Below are 20,745 nucleotides of genomic sequence, written 5' to 3'. Positions count from 1 at the left end.
GTGTATACCGAGGGCACCGTGACACCCCCGGCCAGCAGGGGATCCTCCCGGCGACGCTCGGCATCCGTGGAGCGGATGCGGCTGGAATATGAAAGGGAGCTGAGACGGGAGGAGCTCGAGTTAAAGAGGCGAGAGCTGGAGGAGAAGGCGAAACAGCGTGAACATGAGGAGAACCAGCGTAAACATGAGGAGAACCAGCGCCAGCGAGAGTGGGAGGAGAAGGAGAAACAGCGTAAACATGAGCTGGACCTGGCCCGGCTGAGGAGCAGTGAGGCTCCGGCTGCGGTGAGTGAGGGGGGACCCAAGCCTACAAAGAGCTTTGATAAGCACTTGCTGCCCCGGCGTAAGGAGGGGGAGGACATAGATACCTTCCTGACGGCCTTTGAGAATGCCTGCGAGCTGCACAGGGTTGACCCTGCAGACAGGATCGCAGTTCTCACCCCCTTACTGGACTCCACAGCCGTGGAGGTGTACAGCCGACTGAAAGGGGCGGAGGCAGGGGACTACGAACTGTTCAAACAGGCCCTGCTCCGCGAGTTTGGGCTGACTCCTGAGATGTACCGGAAAAAGTTCCGGAGCCAGCGTAAAACCCGTGAGGTCACATACCTACAACTGGTCAACCGGGCGCAGGGGTATGCCCGCAAGTGGACAGCTGGGGCCCAAACTAAAGAGGACCTGCTTGACCTATTCATACTGGAGCACCTGTACGAGCAGTGCCCGTCCGACCTGAGGCTGTGGTTGATGGACCAGAAGCCGGAGAACCCGCAGCATGCAGGCCAGCTGGCCGACCAATTTGTGGACAGTCGGGCAGGGGATGGCAGGGAGGAGTCTCGAAGGAGCAGGCCTGCCTCAACGCAGAGAGAGAGTCAACATGGGACCTCCCAAAGGGGGCCTATGGAGAACCCCCCCAAAAGGGGAACATCCAGCGGCAGGTCCCTCCGACCCACTCAAGGGGACCCACGAGATATGGGCTGCTATCGCTGTGGCCAACGAGGTCACATACGGGCCCAGTGCCCCAAGCTCAGGGACAGACCAAGCAGACCCAACCCACAGAGGGTGGACTGGGTAAAAACCCAATCGGAGGAGGGGCTACATTCCCAGGAAAGGGGGGTTGGCAACATACCACCTATGGATGCTCCCGGTTCCGGGTCTTTGGTTTACCGGGTGGGCGCGGGGCTGCCCCTCCGGAAAGAGTGCATTGTTTCCCTGGAAGTGGATGGGAGGAAGGTCACTGGGTACTGGGACACGGGCGCAGAGGTGACGCTGGCCCGGCCCGAGGTGGTGGCCTCAGATCGGATGGTGCCCGACACCTACCTGACCCTGATGGGCGTGGGCGGGACCCCATTCAAGGTACCCGTGGCAAGGGTACACCTGAAATGGGGGGCCAAGGAGGGCCCCAAAGATGTGGGGGTACACCAATATTTGCCCACTGACGTGTTAATGGGAGGGGACCTTGAGGACTGGCCTAGTAACACCCAGAGTGCCCTGGTCGTGACTCGTAGTCAGAGTCGGCAAATGGCACTGCACCCCGAAAACGGGGAAGGTACTCGACCTGAGGTGCAGGACCCTAACTCAGGGAGCGGGGAACGCCCAGGGGCACGGTGCAGAGAGGCTGCGGCCTCAGACCCAGCCAGCAAGAGAGAGCCGGTCCCCATTCCTGTCCCAGCTGCTGAGTTCCAGGCCGAGTTGCAGAAAGATCCCTCCTTGCGGAAGCACAGGGACCGGGCTGACCTTAGTGCGGTACAGACCATGAGGAGAGGTTGCAAGGAGAGGTTCCTGTGGGAGAAGGGGTTCCTGTACCGAGAATGGGCTCCCCCAGGGGAAGTAGAGTCATGGGGGATCAGGAGGCAGCTGGTGGTTCCCCAGAAGTTCCGTCACAAGCTGTTGTACCTGGCCCATGACATCCCTCTCGCAGGGCACCAGGGAATCCGGCGCACCAGGCAGAGGCTGCTACAGAACTTTTACTGGCCTGGGGTCTTTACCCATGTCCGACAGTACTGCCAATCCTGTGACCCCTGCCAGAGGGTGGGGAAGGCCCGGGACAAGGGGAAAGCGGCTTTGAGGCCTTTACCCATCATAGAAGAACCTTTCCAGAAGGTGGCCATGGACATAGTGGGACCTCTCAGCAAGATGACCCGGTCAGGGAAGAAATACATCCTGGTGGTGGTGGATTTTGCCACTCGCTACCCCGAGGCGGTGGCCTTGTCCTCTATCGAAGCAGACACAGTGGCAGATGCGCTGCTGACAATTTTCAGCCGGGTGGGGTTCCCCAAGGAGGTCTTAACGGACCAGGGGTCCAACTTCATGTCGGCCCTGCTCCGGTCCTTATGGCAGAAATGTGGGGTCCAGCACAACTGGGCCTCAGCGTATCACCCCCAGTCCAACGGGCTGGTAGAAAGGTTCAACGGGACGCTGAAGATGATGCTAAAAACATTTATGAACCAGCATCCGCAAGATTGGGACAAGTACTTACCTCACCTGCTGTTTGCGTACAGGGAGGTACCCCAGGAATCTACCGGGTTTTCACCTTTCGAACTGTTGTATGGAAGGCGGGTGAGGGGGCCCCTAGACCTGATGAGGGACGAATGGGAGGGGAAGGCCTCTCCCGAGGGAGAGTCAGTGGTGGAGTATGTCCTGACCTTCCGGGAAAGACTGGCCGAGCTCATGGGCCTGGCCAGGGAGAATCTGGCCCGAGCCCAGAGGAGGCAGAAGGTCTGGTATGACCGCACAGCATGAGCCCGTGCCTTCGCCACCGGGGATCAGGTGATGGTTCTTATCCCCGTGAGGAGAAACAAACTCCAGGCCGCCTGGGAAGGGCCCTTCAAGGTTATCAAGCAACTGAATGAGGTAAACTATGTGGTGGAGCTGTCAAACCGGGCACATCACCGTCGGGTGTACCATGTGAACATGATGAAACCATACTATGACAGGGGGAATGTGGTGTTGGCCGTGTGTGGACATTGGGAGGGGCAGGGAGATGACCCCTTAGTGGATCTATTCCCTGGGACAAAAGCTGGTTCCCCCCTGGAGGCGATTCCCCTCTCTGAGCAACTGACCCCGGGCCAGCACGCTGAGATCAGAGGGGTGCTGCATCTGTACCGACAGCTGTTTTCCAACCAGCCTGGACGCACTAATTTGACTGTCCACCGGGTGGAGACGGGGTCACACCCCCCTATAAGATGCTCCCCTTTTCGGGTCACTGGTAAAACTGCCCAGGATCTTGAAAGAGAGGTCAGGGACATGCTGGCTTTGGGGGTGATCCAGCCGTCTTCCAGCCCTTGGGCCTCGCCAGTAGTGCTGGTTCCCAAGAAGGATGGGTCAATCCGGTTCTGTGTGGACTATCGAAAGCTCAATGCCATCACCGTATCTGATGCCTACCCTATGCCAGGCCTGACGAGCTCCTAGACAAGCTGGGAGGTGCACGGTACCTCACCACTATGGATCTTACCAAAGGCTACTGGCAAGTGCCGCTGGACGCAGATGCCAGGCTGAAATCGGCCTTTATCACCCCTCTGGGGCTCTATGAGTTTTTGACCCTGCCCTTTGGCCTCAAGGGAGCGCCGGCCACCTTCCAGCGCCTGGTGAATCAGCTACTGAGGGGGATGGAGAGTTTTGCCGTGGCGTATATTGACGACATCTGCGTCTTCAGCCAGACCTGGGAGGACCACGTGTCCCAGGTTAAACAAGTCCTGGACCGACTCCAAAAGGCTGGGTTAACAGTAAAGGCTGAGAAGTGCAAGGTGGGGATGGCTGAAGTATCTTACCTGGGCCATCGGGTGGGGAGCGGCTGCCTGAAGCCGGAACCAGCCAAGGTGGAGGTCATCAGAGACTGGCCTGCTCCCCAAACCAAAAAGCAGGTCCAGGCCTTTATTGGGATGGCGGGGTACTATCGAAGGTTCGTGCCCCACTTCAGTGCCATAGCCGGCCCCATCACTGAACTGTGCAAAAAGGGGAAGTCAGACAAGGTGATCTGGACTGAGCAGTGCCAGGAGGCTTTCCGGGCGCTGAAGGAGGCTCTGGTTAGCGACCCAGTTCTGGCAAACCCAGATTTTGACAAACCCTTTATGGTGTTCACCGATGCCTCAGACACGGGACTGGGGGCGGTGTTAATGCAGGAGGATGAAAAGGGGGAGAGACACCCCATCGTGTACCTGAGTAAGAAGCTGCTACCCCGGGAACAAAGCTACGCGGCCATCGAGAAGGAATGCCTGGCCATGGTGTGGGCCCTTAAGAAGCTAGAGCCATATCTCTTTGGGCGACACTTCACCGTGTACACCGACCACTCTCCCCTGACCTGGCTGCACCAGATGAAAGGAGCCAACGCCAAGCTCCTGAGGTGGAGCCTGCTCCTGCAGGACTATGACATGGACGTGGTCCATGTGAAGGGAAGTGCCAACCTGACAGCGGATGCGTTGTCCCGGAGAGGGGACCCTGAACTTCCCCAGGTCACTGGGCAGAGTGACCCCGCTCAGTTCAGTCTCGAAGGGGGGAGAGATGTGATGCAGTAGGGACTGTCTGTGTGGGGAGTGGGAGAGCAGGGGAGGACTTTAGGAGATGGACGATGCCAGAGCCTGTAACCTGAGCTAGGTAAGGGAGGGGAAAGGTCAACACCTTTGCCCGGGAAGGGGACAAAGGAAGGGAGCGGCAGGAGGGAAGCAGTTTGAGTTTGGGCTTGGGGCTGTGTGGGCGGAATTCAGGGTATCCTAGCTAGGATCCAAGCACCCTGAAAGCCCAGAAGGACTCGGTGGAGGGGTCCTGACTGTGCCTGCAAGCTCTGCTGTAACCTGTGTTCCTGTTGTCCAATAAACCTTCTGTTTTACTGGCTGGCCGAGAGTCACTGTGGGTCCCAGGAAGAGGGGTGCAGGGCCGGACTCCCCCACACTCCGTGACAGGAGTTATAAAAACACTCTCTGGGTATCGAGCAGAGGCCACAAAATGAATGGGTCTGGAATAGTAACGTCTCTGTGACACAGTGGGAGGTGGTGTGGAGCTGGCAGAATGGGTTGGAAGGTGCTTCACAATTAAATGCAAGGTGTATATTTCCATATTAGTGGCTGAAACACCTGACAGGACAACCTGCATTTATTTGGTTTCAGCAATCAATGCTTTGAGCACCTGGACATTTTGCAAGCTGGGCAGTTATGTCTATTTCATTTGGCTTGTAGGACATAGAGCGTGGCGAGGGAATAGGCTCCCGTTCAATGAATATGTGCATGTAGCTCTTTTTAACATCAGCTGGAGTTAGCGAGAAGAGCACAGAGCTGTTCCAAATCAAAGGGGTCTGAGGTGGTGCCTCCTTGGGGGAAAAGGAGGGCAGAGAACTGGTGCCCCAGTGCCATGTGACTGGCCTGTGGCTGACATCTCTTGCTGTCGCTATCAACCTTATTCTGAGCCAGATCCTGCTACTTTAGAAATCAATTGCAAAACTCTCACTGCCCTCCCTGAACAAATGTGTCATCCAAGTTCATATTTAAACCTTGCTTTTCCCAAGATTTGACTTAAATTTGAGTTTGTGGTGTTAGCAGCCTCAGGCACTGGGTTGAGTGCTGTAATGCATTGATAGTCCAGCAAGAAAGGGGTTAAGCATCTGAGATTGTTGGCTACAATACAAAAATATACTGTATTAAAAGCAAAATAGTCTTTGCATCATTCACATAGAATCCAAGCAAATGCTGGCATGAATATGGATAAAGTGGAATACTAGCGTCCCAGTGAATTGATGCAACTCATTTGCAAAAAACTGACTTAAGGGAGTTATTCCTCTGTATATTTAAGAATAAACTATTGTTTGTTAGAGTAGTGATCTCCATTGCCCTGAGTCACTGAAAGGGCATCAGCAAAGAATTGGTTGTGGGTTTTGTTTCTTTAATTCCATCCTGTGGAATCCCCGGCAGAATTTTGGAGGCTTAAATGAGAATTTACTTTTTGTCCAGAATTTGTCTCTGCCGTTAAAACGGGGATAAAGTCCGACCCCGGGTGTGTAAAAGAATTCCATCCTGGATGATGATAGGGGTTTCAGGTTTTCCCTGGCATCCTGAATGTCCCAAGGGAGCAGGCTATGGAGATTTTTCCATATTAGTCACCAGCTTAGATTTGACCCAGGTCAGTAGTGACTGAACATCATTAACACCTGACAGCTGTTTGATGGCAACACAGTTCTTATAAGAACAGGTGTCCACATCCCAATTTGCAATGACATACTGGCCAGGATTCGATTGCCATGGAGGCTGAATCTCCCTCTCATCTCTACCAATGACCCTGCTGGGTTGAAGTTTAGGCATTTCAGCAGGGTAGTGTAGATGCTCGTGCTGGAGATACACAGAGGACTCCAGCTTCCAGGCATTGTTCCCCAGCACGGATTTCCTGGAAAGTATCTAATGTGTATGAATGTCATCGGTTGCTTACCTTAAAAAGGCTCAGGTGGGGGTTGCACGGGACCATATTTCACAACCTGTGATGGGAAAAGGTGAGTGTTAGTTACACAGGAAAAAACTGCATCCTAGAATGCCACCTCCTGTTCTACAGTAGAGCATCTTGAATGCTGCTCACCAGTGTGCAGTAGAGGGACATCTCTGGGTACCCCAGGCAGCAGAGGGCCCCAAGTGAGAGATGCCCACCAGTCAGCAGCTTAGGGACTAACCATGAGAAACCAGAAAACAGGGGAAACTAACTATTAACTGGGAAAAACCCACCCAGTCTTTTGATAAAGACAGGATGGGCCTCTTGGGGCATCCCGAACTCCTAATGGCTTGTGTTTTTCTTCAGTGTGAGGGCCAAGGGCTTCCCTCACTGAGCACGGGCCAAGTCAACGTAGGGACCATGAGGACTTCAAAGCACCAGCCTCCGTGCCCACTACCCCATTTCCCCTACTGCCCGCTCCACATGTGCTGGGTATTTAGTCTGAGGATCTGTGTAGTCATAGTTCACAGAGCCCTGCTTTGGCTTCCAAACTCTGCACATGGACTGAGCCCACTTCACTGCAGTCTGCTCCTTCCACAGCCTCATGCCTGCTGCACTGGTTCTCCTTTCCTTTGGGTCCAAGGCCCCTTGCTGTATTATCAGCCTGTATTACTGGCCCTAAAACTGAATTCTTTTTTGGATCTGTAGGTTTAAGCTAGACCTTTACAGTAATGTTGGGGGCAGGGGTTGCAAGTAAGAGGATTTTTGAGGAATTTTTTAGATGCAAATCTCTGCCGCAGCTTGATGTAGGATTTTTGAGCTGACACTGCCTGACAACACTGCATAAGGTACCTGGTGCTGCGCATATTGTACAAAGTTCTTGCCAGGCCAGTACTTCAGTCTGCTTTTAGAAAGGGACTTCCACAGCAGCAGTGGCAGGGGGAATCACGCTGGACTAAAAGGGGCTAGGAGGAAACCTTCCCTGCGAGCAGCTTGTCCCATAAGAGCCTTGCAAGTTTTTTGCATCTTCCATTGAAGTACTTGATACTGATCTCTGTTAGAGACAACATTGATCTAAATGGTCTGATCTAGTCTGGCACTTGCTATGTAAAAGGCACATTTCAGCCAAGAACAATTATTTTGCCTGTAATTTTTTTCTTCTCATTGCTGCTGCTAATTAATGACATAGAATAAATTCACCTCCCTGAACCCAGGAGAAGGAAGGCACAAAGGGGCTGGGAATTTTGTGTAAATGCAAATATTGTGTCTAGGCTGAGCTATGAAAACCTCCTTAGAGACATGTCTGAGCTGCTGGATCCATATACAAACTTCACCAGAGTGTTTGGATCTGAGCTTTGCTATTGCAGATGTCAGGGTGTGAAAGCCCCTGAAATCATCACCTCCATTAGCTATACAGCAGCGGGAGTATGTGTGTAGGGCTTAAACTCGCAAGGCTCTGGGTACTCATCTCAATCTAGCAAAACACTTATGCACCTGCTTAACTTTCACCATGTGAGTAGTTTCGTTGGGTACATCTACACAGCAATAAAAGAACCTTCAGCAGCAAGTCTCAGAGTCCAGGTTAGATGACTCGGGCTTGCGAGGCTAAAAATAGCCATGTAGATGTTGAGGCTTGGTCTGGAACCAGGGCTCTGAAACCCTTCCCTCTTGCAGGGTTTCAGAGCCTGAGCCCAAACATTTACACTGCGCTCTTTAGCTCCAGAGCCTGAATCAGCTGACCAGGGCTCTGAGATCTGCCGTGGAGCTTTTATTGATGTGCAGACCTACCCACTGCTGCCAAAGTCCTGAGCCTGCTGGGGCCAGAGAACTCATCACCTCGCAGGACTGACTCCTTAATCATACCTTCCAGGCTCTGTTTTATCTGTCTGAGCAGGTGTGCGGCGCATGCTGCCTGGGGTATAAAGCCACAGAATGAAACCTTGTTTATTGTACTTGGAGCACACAGGTTTGACACACTGTTTACAAGTTTGGTAAGGCTGCTTGGATTTACACAGAGAAAGGAATGAAGTGGGCCAGAGTGAGATGCAGATCTGGAAAACAGAATGAGGCAATCAGGAGAATGATCTTCCTTGTCCAGGTACAAAGAATTGGTTACCTCTGAAACGTGCAAGAAAAAGTAAACTTTAAACAAATGTATGGTATTCTGGCTTGCCTAGGGAGTCAGGAATGGAACACAGAGCATTCCTCCTCTAAATCATCTGTAGGAATCCAGCCAAGGCTGGTAGGGAGTGGAACTCATCAGCATATATCAGCTGGCACAAGGTCTGCTGGGAATTTCCAGTCCCCTGGGGCAAGAATCTACACCTCAGAAAGGACCACCATGATTGGAACCAGCTGGCAGGCCCTACAGATGGGCCAGGAACTGAATGAGTCAGAGACTGAGCCCTTTCTTCACTCTGGATATAATCATTTTCACTTTAAGATTGAGGCCCATTGCAGGGAAATTTGCACTGCTGCTGCCTATGTGGTACCTATTCCATGGACTTCAGCCCCGAAGGCCCAAAGAGATTAACTGAGGAGCTAGTCTTCAGTCCAGCATTCCCATAACTAGCCGGTAGAGGAAGAGAATGTGACCATAACTGCTGTAGAGACTCAGTCTATTGATGAGCATGGTATAATACCAGGGGCTGTCTGTCAACATGTCATAGGACTGAGTTGCTCACCTGCTTTCCCCTGTTCTAGTCATCCAGCATGTGAGAGAACATCACAAATCAAAATCCCTCAAGCTCAGACACTGCAAATGTGCGAGACTTAATTATTAACGGGACTCCTCTCGGAAATGACGGTGAATTGGAGGCAGAGCCTGTGTCTAGGTCAAGGGGAAAATGGAATAAATTGGCAATATAGAATAAACTAAAAGTGACAGGGAAAAAATAGTAGGATACAAATATATCGATGTCCAGTACGTTAAAAACAAAATGGAGGCCTAAAGTCTGTACATGGGCATGAGTGGAAAAAATGGTAAAAATCTTGGACATGTACATTTGTGACTAGGGAAAGACCGGAGACCTGAGGAGCTTTTCCAGTCCAAGGTGTAACAGTCACATGTCAGACTGAGCCGGATCCATATGCGGCTGAAGGCCCAATCCTGCATGATACTGAGGGACTCCTAATGAAATGCTGAGTACCCTCAGTTCTTATGGACTTCAGCTGAGAGTAATCAGTGCCACAACTCAGTACAGACTCTCCCCCTCTGTTTGTTGTGTCCTTTTTCAACTGAGATATGTGTGACCCTGGGCAAGTGACTTGCTCTCTCCTGGTGCCTCACTTCCCCATTGTAAAATAGGAATCAAAATCCTTCCTTTCTTCCTTGACTTGTCTGTCTTGTCCATTTGAACTGAAAGCTCCGTAGGGCAGGGACTGTCTCCTGCTGTGTATGTTCTGTGCTTAGCACATTGGGGTCCTGAGCTCAGCTGGAGCCCCGATAGTAGTGAATGTAATAATAAAAATTATGTGGACAGAGTAATTTTGCTTTAACTGGACTGAATCTGTTTCTCCTTCTGATCTACTGTAGGGGCGGCTGATCCTGTCCAACAAGACCGCTCGCACCATTGCATTTTTCTACACTCTGTTGCTCCATTGCCTGGTCTTCCTGGTAAGTGTTTAGGTCTAAAAGGGGAACTAATGACTGCTTATAACTGCAGGAAAATACCCCATAAAGTGCTCAGCTTTTCATTTTAAACCAGGAGACGTACTCGTCTCTTCCAAGTAAATGTGTGATAGCCCATGCATCAGTGCACCAAAAGGCCTGTGTGAGCCAGGGGACACGTAGCACGATGCATCCAAGGAGATGGGGAGACAGAGGCACCGAGGTGGGAAATGACTCACCCAGGGTCACCATGTGCAAGTGGCAGACCTGGGACTAGAACCCAGGTGTTTCTTGATACCTTTCCCTGATCTAGTTGCTTGGATGCGTTGTCTGTAGGTACCTCTACACTGCAGTAAAAGACCTGTGGCTGGCCTGGATCAGCAGGCTCGGGCTAAAAATTGCACTGTAGATCTTCAGGCCCCAGCCCAAGCCCAAATGATTGGTTCAGTGCTGCAGGGTTTTTATTGCAGTGTAGGCAACATACCCTGAGGTTCTTCCAAACTGGCATCTTGTTGACATGCTAGTCTCCTCCCACTCTACTTTCAGATAGTTGCATAGGATTTCGCCCTGTGTAAATGCAGGAGTCCTTGGGAGTTTCTACAACTCGCCAGCATTAGGGAAATCCATCCACTCACCAGGGCATTGAAGGCTTTTATTAATTTAATCATTCAACATGAAGTTCAGAGTGTAAGAAATGTCCCTGTGACCCAACATGCTGGTCTACGTTTAACCCATTGTGATCCCATCTTCCTGCTTTCTCACCACATCCCTTAATCTCTTCACTTTTCAGAAACAAGTGGAGATGGTTCTTGAGCTCAGTCAGTCTCTGCTTTGCCTTTCCTGGCAACTTACTACCATCTTTGCCTTACACGCTGCAGGTTACAGTTCTGCTAGTGATTCCTTCTCTATTTTTAGATTCTTGTTCCTTTAGTTTCTAAACATTTCCCAGTGTAAATGCACCCCCCGCACACACACACACCCCTCTCCTCCATAATGTTAAAAATCTTAATTAGGTCACTGCAATATCTCCTTTTCCAGAGGGAATAATCTCCAACTCCACTATGGGAAAAATCCTATGGAACTTAATAGTGTTAAAACCAACCTGGGTTTAAAATCCTGTAGAATTGTATAAGTCCTATAGAGGTTAATAGACAATGCTCTCCTTTCTGTAGACATTTTAAAATTTAGATCATCCTATAGGGTTTAATAGAGAATTATATCCTGGCTATCGACTTCCATAGGTTGGTTTGAAAAGTTATCAGTCTCTAGAAATATCCCATAAAATTCCCTGCCTGGTAGCTGTGTTGCTTTAGCCCCTATGAAAGCTGCCCATATCGTATTCCCCAGGACTAGCAAACACTACAGTATCATCATTGTATGCTGTTGTATTTTGGACCACAGCAATGATCAGCTGCTTCGTGAGCAGTGATCAGCCACCACACAGTATCTTAGACGTGGCCGTTTGGAATTCTAGTCCTCACTGCAAACCTGGAAAGAAGTGATCCTGATGTGCTCACTACAGTCTTTTGGACCTTGGACTTTGTTTGCCTTTTTTAATGCAGCTGTGCCTAGTGACTTTTCCACAACAACCCCACAACGTCTTCTGGCCGATCTGCATTTCCAGAGGGAGGAAGCTGCTAATTGTGGATTTGCCTTTTCCAGTCAATAGGGCCCCAATCCTGTGATCAGATCCAAGCAGGAAGCCCTTTAATGGGGCTCTGCATAGGCACAGACAGCCCCATGTGAGGATCAGTTTGTAGGATATGGACGTATAGTCCCAGTATGATCCAGTGGAGGGTGGCTGCCCACTCAGACCAGATGGATAAAGAAGGTCTTAATCTGGAAGTTCCCTTTTTCTCAGGGCTGTGTTCACAGCTGGGTTTTTCCCCCTTTTGTGGATTTCAGTTACCCCTAATTTGGAGGCCTGCTGAATTGTATTTCTGGAATTACAGTATTTTCCCAGTGGCAGGATAATGAGTTGCACAGGAGGGATTAGCAGCAGATGCCCAGGTCTCCAGCTTGTATTTGTAGTGGCATTGTGCTTTTCAGTCTATCATGTTTTGAAGTTTTATTTACAGAATTTCTGGGGGTTTATCTGTCATGGCAGGAAAAACTCATCAATAATTAAATGAGACAAGATGAAAGACAAACGAATAGCACAAATATTTCTATCTAGATTTTGTAGAATAAAACCAACCTGCAGTCTTGTGGGGAAGAGAACAAAGAAAATAAAAAGTTAAGCATCATGAAAGGTTAAAATGTAACCGGAAAAATATTAGGCCTAAGAATTGCAGGGATGGAATAATCTCATTCTATCTAAACATTACAAGGCCAGAGCTGCAAAGCCATTAACACCAATGACCTTTGGATCAGACTCCAACTGCATACACTTAACGGTGGGCTGGATGATTCTGTCTGATCCACTTCTACCATCTAAGAAATGTCTTTCCCCTTAATCTAGAAACAGTAGCCTTCACCTCCCTCCATCTGGCTTCCTTTCCACAAATCTTTTCTTTCTTCTCCCTTTTGGGAATTTCAATTAACCCTAATTTGGAGGCCTGCTGAATGGTATTTGTGGAATTAGAGCATTTCCCCAGTAACAGGATAACCTTCTGACAAGTCACAAAGGCGTTAGCACATCTGCTTCGGCAGCAGATGTGGAGGTCTTCTGCCTGCATTGCAGCCCCATTGTGCTTTTCAGTGAAGTCGGTTGTAAAGTTTTATTTAAATAATTTCTCCACCCCCAATCTGCAGAATTTGAATATTTAAATATCAAAGATGGTCAACAGACCAGTGAAACATACAACGGAGACCACCATACTACAGCCCTGCTCTTCATTAATGGAAGCAAATGGCAGAGAGGTTGTATCTAGACATACACACCAACAAGCTAAACATTTCAGGAGACAGCACTTAGAATGAGGGATAGCCGATTTTCAGAGGTAGTGAGTAATCTAAGCTCCTATTGACCTCAGTTGTCTTTGTGGGTGCTCAGTGCATCTGAAAGTCAGGTCCCTAGAGAGGCCTTTTGCACATGACTTCTGCTGAAGAGTTTAAAGAAGGGCAAAAAGGGATCGAGCCCTTCTTGTTGATGTGAGAAAGCATCATTGTTTTGGCCTGAGAGCTGCTCTTTAGCGGCTTACCCATTGGCTCAGTGAATGGCACTGCATATGCTTCTATGGCTCTGTGAGTGGTATAATGAAAATCACTTTTCATTCATGGATTTCAGAAAACACTACAAAGATGGGCAAGGGACAATATTCTGGTTTTATAGAGGAGGGAAAATGAGGGTTGGTGATGAGTTACTAGCCCATGGTCTAAAAGCAAGTCCATGGCAGAGCCAGAATTAGCATCCAGGACTCCTGATTCCCAGTCTAGTTCCAGACCAGCTGGACCATGCTGTCTCCCTGTTGTTAATTTCATACTGCATCAATGGACCTGGACAGCCCTGGAGCCGCTTCTCCTGCTAACTCTCCAGTTTATCTCTATTCATGGATTGTAGGCCTTCCCGTTCCTGTAGTCTTATTTCCTCCCTTTCAAGTTGCTCTGTTTATAGAGACCCTCTGCACATTACAAGTGGCAAATTACATCAGGCAAAGCTTATCCAAATTTGGTGGGCAAAAGTCCTAAAACTCAAGGAGGGGAAATTGAAGCTTCTGGCTCCATTCTATTTTCTAAAAATTAACAACACTAATATGTAATAATGTAGTATATTTAAATCTCTTAGTCGTGGTCATTAATAACTGTGAGTCCTGCCGATCAACACCTCCTCCTCCCTCCCCGCATCTCCCACCTACCATGATCAGCTGTTTCGCGGTGTGCAGGAGACTCTGGGGGGAAGAGGGGAGGAGCGAGGGAATGGCACGTTGGGCGGAAGAAGCAGGGGCCTTGGGGGAAGGAGTGGAGTGGGGGTAGGGCCTGGGGCGGAGCAGAGGGCGGAGCAGTGAGCACCCCCCGGCACCCTGGAAAGTCAGCATCTGTAGCTCCAGCCCTGTCTATTGGCCACCCCTGCACTAGAACATACATAGTTTATGGCTATGAAAAACCAAGAGACGTGTGCATCCAAAGCATGCCCTTACTATTCCACCCAGCCCATTGCTGTGTGCATTTGATTGACTGGGGCAGACAGTTATTTCTTTAAGGCTGTGGCAAACATTTCGCTAACCAAAATGGAAGAATCAGACCTTGTGGTTAAGTAAAGCAATATAGCATCGCAGAGGGTTGGTCATCAAAGTCAGGTTGGTGGCTTATGCTAAGAGAAGTGAGATGCTGGTCACAGCTGCACTAATGTACTGAGCAGAAAGTAAATACAGGGGGCCTCCCGTTTCGATGGGAAACAGTAAACAGCATTTCTTATTTCCCAGGTGCTCTACAAAACTGCTTGGAGTGAGAGCGTGGGAAGGGACTGCGCTGCTTACTGTGCTAAGAAGTATGTATGAAAACAAGACAATTCAGTACAATCCAGATTTCAAAACAGTTACTGTCTTGAGAAGAGGAGCAATGTTGAATTAACCAGAGGAACATTTGGGCTTGCAGTCACTTTCTAAACATGTGGTCGCATTAAAGTGTAGTTCTGTTCTGAAAAACAGTACCTTATTTCAGCAGATCAGTTCCCTGTGACTGCTTTTAAGAGTCTTATCTACTGTCTTTAGTACCAGAAGTAAAGGCTGACTGCTTTTGACTCTTGATAGCCCTGTAAAAGCAAAACCAGTTCAGACAGAGCGAGCTGAATTTTGTTCCTTCTTGTGCATCAATAGAATTGTTTATTAAGTTCTAATCATGACACCTTTGTCAGCAATGGCTAATAGCATTTGAGAGGTGTAACCTAAGCCTTAATGTGGTGAGGAGGACATTTTGCTGGTGAAGATGCACAAGAATAAAACAATCCAGGCTCAGCTTGCTGGAGGGACTGTTTTACTCATTAGAACTGCAAACCTTTAAGACAATAAACATGGAAGTCACTGCACCATATTTACACAGGCTTTATAGAGCAGAACAACATGTTAGTCAGTTTTGAAATTAGCTGCAGAATGACACATCTAAGAGATCGATTAATTTGGAGACAGGTGTTTTCAGTAGGTGAGGACCCAGTCCTGCAACGCGCATGTGCACTCCTCTCACATAAGGAAGGATGTGATAAAGCTGGGTGAAGATTTTCAGCCACAACTTTTTTTCCACTGAAAAATGTATATTCAGATTAACTGAAACATGGAGAAATTGTGTCTAATTCACCAAGTGGTTTTGGCTAAAAATCCCCCCACAATAAAAGTGCTATTTTTAAACTACTTTGTTTCAAAATGTACTTCCCTTTTTTAAGTATTTTTAAAAAAATTAAACAAAACATTTTGTTTTGAGTCGAATGAAACATTTTGAGCTGAAATAAGCTTTTTTCTAGTTTGCCAACAAAAATTCATGTTGGGTCAACCCAACATGGATTTTTTCCCCAATTTTTTTGGAATGGCTACCAAAACAAAAAAATCCGTTATTTGCATCACTCCAGATGTGAGTAAAGATGTCAGAATCAGGTCCCATAATTTATTTTCAGCTGCTCTGACTAACTCTCAGGGATTTTCTGGTGGTGTAAAAAGTCTATGGTCCTGATTATGATAGCTGTTGTTGAAAGGGCAGTCTGGCTTCATGCTCATTTCAGTGTGTATTGGGTCTTTCCAAGGGTTTTGTGCTGATTCATTATTTAACTTGTTCTTTTCAGGTATGCTGATCACTTGCACAAGTTCCACGAGAATGGAGACAATGGTGACATGTGGCAGTGAAGGCTGGAATCTTCACCTCCCCAGGGGACTGTTAATTCCATCAGTAGCATTTGGCCACACTTTTCCTGTCCCTGCTGTGACCATTGTGCACAGACAGCTGCTTGACTTGAACCTTCTAAGATTACCTTTGCGCTTTGTAAGATAGAGAAGCGGCGATCCCTTCCCCACTCTGACACTTGTAGGTTAGAAGCAGCAATAATAGAGTGTCGTTTTGCAAAATATAAGTGTAAGGAAACAGATTCCATCTGGAATCGTAGGAATTCTGTGTATTCCCTTGGGTGCTGGTGTCTGAAACTTTAGGAATCTCCAAAGTAACTTGGGGAGAATTCATCCTCTTTTCAATTAGATTTGCATTTATAAACCTGTAGGAGGTAGGGGACTGTTCTGGTGAAAGCTAACATCTTCATGTAGCTTTTGAGGGCTGGGGAACAGGCTGGGACCCTACTTTGAATGTAACCACCACCTCGTAACCTCTTCAAAGTCCAACACACTAGCCTGGCTAAACCTCCCGTGAAATAGGGAAAACTGACTGCTTGAAGTTACTGGGCTTTACATTCATTTAAATGGCCTTGTATTAAAAAAAACAAAACTGTTCATGCTCCAACAAATTCTGGATCAAAGACTACAGCTTTTACTAGGCTTCGAAATGGCTTGTTGCAAAAGCCGACAATAAACTGTCTTACCCTGTGAGAGGTCAGTCATCCAGAGACAGGAAAACAGTGTTGCCATCCTGCTGTATTTCTTATTGAATTAAGATCTTGTTCAGCTCACTATTTAATCTAACGTGCATTTCTTGAGGCCTTTGAAAGTGCTGTAAAAGTCGAGTAAAAGCAGACAGGCTTTTTTACTGGTGTTATTGAACTGGAGACTGACTTACACTTGAAATGGACTCAATGTTTAGGATTTAATTGGCATGAGGGAAGTGTTGCTAATAAGCATGGAGCTCATTGGAAGTGCAGTGGGCACTCTCGGAGAATAGAAATGTTTCTGCTGTGCACTAGTTGCTTTGCTGCAAAGGATGTGTTAGCATAATGCGAGATGTCTGATGGGCAAACCTGCTTGCATTGCCGCCTGACGGGTAAGTGTCTGACCCTTCTGGGCTGCTCTTCAGCTTGAATGAGTTAATTGTTGACGGTGGGTTATTTGGGGGGGAAATGTGACTGCTCTGCTAATAAGTCATTGATTTAGTTGGGGAAAAGAAAATACTTGGTAAGCTGATTTATATAGAGCTTGTAAATTTCTACTAGCATTCCACATTCCTGCAAGGTGCTGAGCACCCTCCGCTTCTGTTGACTGCAGTGATCATTGAAAGTACTCAGCACCATGCCAGAGCAGGCCCTTACTCTTTAGTTAATAGCACGGTCCATTCTTGTTCAGTTAAAATCCCCATTCTAGGCCAGAAGAATGTTGTTGCCGCTTGGTTAATATTGCATAGCAAACCACACACATGTGTTGATAAGTGTGGTTGTATAAATAGAGTACGCAGTTGGTGATAAGACTTTCCATATGCCATGAGCAATGAACATCTATTTATGGTTGCTCAGCCTGTAGAAAACAGCAAAATATTAATTGCAATGAAGAAGATAATACACAAGGACCAATCAGCACCTCTCTGTACAGAGAGGTTCAAGAAGACTGGGGGCTTGTCTAGGAGAGTGAAATCTGCACTGGATGTGATTACACTGCTACAAATCCTCATCTAGCCACATTGTTGTGGTGGAAAATGGCATGTGCACTAGTAAGTTACTAGTGTAAATCCTGTCTTACATTGCAATGAATCTACCGGGGATTTGCACTCTTTGCGACTACATTGAGAGAGCTATAGCAGCATAAAAATAAAATAAAAATAGACTGGGCCTAAGTATTGGTGTGTTTGTTAAAATGAATGGGACTCTCTAAAGTAAACATGCAGTTATTTCTTATGAAGCTACTGGGCTGTCTGAGCTGCAGCATTTTGTTTGTTGTCACTCTCTGTTTCCTCTCTTTGAATAACTCAGTGATAAGTATTTCTTCTCAGAGATTGTGATCGTGATCAAAACACAGCCAATTCTCCATAGATTTGTATCCAGCTCAGGTCTGTGCTGCTGCTTCAAAGTAATGTTTATCAGCATTTCTAAGAGGAAGGCAACTTTATCTGAAAGGACTCCAGATTGCTAGAGATTATGCACCATCTCTCTCAGGGCCTGATTCTGTGTGGTGCAGAGCACCTTCCAACTCTCATTGATTTCAGGGGCAGCATATGGGGCTCAGCACTTGCAAGATTGGGACCGTAAAGTAGATGTGAGCTCTCAAGGACCAGAGCAAGTTAGGGGTGCTTTTCACATCCAAAAAGGTATTGATCTTTATATACAGAATAAATTGCTCTTTTAGTGAGTAAAGCAAAACACCTATCTTGGTAAGAATGGGATATTTGCTATGTTAGGCTAGTTTCTTTTAGGTTTCATAGGGAAAGTCAAACTTACTTTATTTAGAAGCTATATTGAGTGTATTAAAATTGCAAAACATGCTTAGAAATTGGCACATGTAATCTTCCATAAATGATTTAAAATAGATATTATTGAGCTATGCAAGACATGATCAAATAAATCTAGACATGCATCAAGACTGATTTGCCTTTGTGGTTCTGTTCTTTACAATCAGGAAGCATCCCAGTTCAATTCCCAGCTTCAGGAGGACAAAGTTTGCAGCTAGTTTTAGCAGAGCCGCCCAGACGATTCAGGGGGCCTGGGGTCTTCGGCGGTGGGGGGCCCCCACTTCAGCAGTAATTCGGCAGCGGGGATCCTTCCGTTCTGGGACCTGCCGCCGAAGTGTCCTGAAGACCCACAGCAGTGGCCCCGCCGCCAAATTGCCGCCGAAGACCCGGCACTTCGGTGGCAGGTCCTGGGGCGGAAGGACCCCCTGCCACAGGTCTTCAAGGCACTTTGGCGGCAGGTCCCGAGGCGGAAGAACCCCCACTGCCGAATTGCTGCCAAAGACCCAGAGTGAGTGAAAGACCTGCTCCGGGGGTCCCGAAAAACTCTCATGGGGGCCCCAGGGGCCCGGGGCAAATTGCCCATCTTGCCCCCACCTCTGGGCGGCCCTGAGTTTTAGAAATCCAGTCTGACAGCTAACGTGACTGTTTGAGGTCTTGTGAGGTCAGAAGGAGCAGCACCTCCAGTCCTGTGAGGCAGCCTTGGTCCCTGCTGTGTGAGGACCAGGGCCACCTGCAGTTGAGATGAAACATTCTTTGCTAGATGTAGACAGGAGGGAGAAAATACCCCACTACAGAGGTGGTAGGACCATTGCTGAATACCCTCAGTGCCCAGGGATGAGTAGGCTCTGCCCCTCACAAGATTAGAGCCTGAATGCTGTTCTGGTTCCTCCCATCATGCAGATGGTCAGGCTGAACTCAAACCAGCAGTCTCTGTGTTGGTTTCATTCCCTGGCCATTGCTGACAGTGCTTCCTGTGGGGAGTGAGAAACTCTTGTGTTTATATTTTAAAACAAGATCTTCAGACAGTTTTGAGGAGTCAAAGGTTATTTTTTTAATTTAAAAAAACCCTCAAGTTCTATTTGCTTTACTTAATGTTGGTGGTGATTTTTTCCCCTTTCTAATTTTTCTTTTATCCATGACCGAGCACAGATTTTACATTTCATCCATTTACATGCATGTCTCCTCATGTGTTTGTATCAAAAAGACATGGCAGCCTCCAGGTCTCTGGAGATGGCAGGAACGCTCATGTCTTGTTGTGGGGCAATAGACAGCATTATCTGGTTGAGATTAAAAGGGAACAAGGAGGGAGAGACACTGGCTCTCTCCACAGGCCCAGAGGTGGGCAGGCTTCTTATAAATGAGTAAAGTGACCTTTTTAACCTGTTGCATTCCAAGTGCTAATAAAAGGGCCCATTTCAGAGGGAATTGTTTGCTCCCAGTTGTCCTCCTATTGTGTCTTGCTGCCTATTTTGGTCACCTCCCCACACACACATTCGCATGGCCTCTTTGTGCTGAATGAGTCATCACAGTCAGAGACAGAGTTGAAAAGGGAAATGTTTGATGGGATGATCATGAGTAAGGCTACGATCCGTGACTTCCAAAGACCTCTGTGACTTCAGCCCTGGTGGCTGAGTGCTGCAGGATCCCACAGCCTCCTGCAGTGGCAGGCAGCAGGGGTACTTCACAGCTCTCTAAGGCAGTGGTGTCCCCAAACTCTCAGCCACTGTGGGCAGCAGAGCGGATCCCAACAGCTCCCCAGCTGCCAGTCTCGGGGAATTCCACCGCTCCTCACACCTGGAGAACAGGGGGATCCTGCAGCCCTGGCTGTAGGTGGTGGTGAGAGGTGGGGGGGGGGGGGGAGTGGAGCTGGAGCTCCCAGCCACCCAGCATTTTTTGCATGGATATTTTTAGTAAAAGTCAGGGACAGGTCATTGGCTTCCATGAATTTTTCTTTATTGCCCATGACCTGTCCCTGACTTTTACTAAAAATATCAGGTGACAAAATTTTAGCCTGATTCATGAGATGAGAGTTTGACTTGTGAGCATCAATTCAACCCAGTTTTCTTCTGAGTAGTTGGTTTAGTGTCTGCACTGCAGAACTGCAAGACAATTCTCCCCACACCCACAGGGGCTCAAAGGAAAGGGGAGGAAAATGCATGGCCAGAGAAACTTGGAGGAAAGCTAATGCCCGCAGGCCCCCATGTCTGCTTCCTTCGTACCCCTTCTACATTTACCTGCCCCCAGGCCTCTTAAGCTAAGATACTGAATTAGGAGCTGTAAACCTGCTCTAGACAACAGCAGCTCGCAGTTGCTGCTGAAAGAAGTGTCATTTTTCTTTTGAAGTTCCACAGGCAGAAATAATTCTGTTATGCTGGTGTAAACTCAGTAACTCCATATTCACACAGCCGTTAACAGAACAGAATCCAGTCCAACATGTTTATACTCTTTTTCCCTACTGTTTTCTCTTAGCCTTCTGTTGGGAACTACTTTGC

At 48.1% G+C, this 20,745-nt stretch overlaps 1 protein-coding gene across 1 annotated transcript in view; it reads left to right on the top strand.

Moving 5' to 3' along the window:
• Positions 1–17,425, top strand: part of CUX1 (cut like homeobox 1) — a 401,218-nt gene extending 383,793 nt beyond the window's left edge. Inside the window, exons 21-23 of the mRNA XM_050929095.1 lie at positions 9,935–10,015; positions 14,374–14,438; positions 15,720–17,425. Of these exons, the coding sequence (XP_050785052.1) occupies positions 9,935–10,015; positions 14,374–14,438; positions 15,720–15,780 (207 nt within the window). The 3' untranslated portion in view covers positions 15,781–17,425. The remainder of the gene's footprint in view (positions 1–9,934; positions 10,016–14,373; positions 14,439–15,719) is intronic.
• Positions 17,426–20,745: the final 3,320 nt, after the last annotated feature.

Source organism: Gopherus flavomarginatus, chromosome 19 (genome assembly GCF_025201925.1).
Source record: "Gopherus flavomarginatus isolate rGopFla2 chromosome 19, rGopFla2.mat.asm, whole genome shotgun sequence".
NCBI classification, from domain to species: Eukaryota; Metazoa; Chordata; order Testudines; family Testudinidae; genus Gopherus; species Gopherus flavomarginatus.
This window is presented reverse-complemented; position numbering and strand designations above follow the sequence as displayed.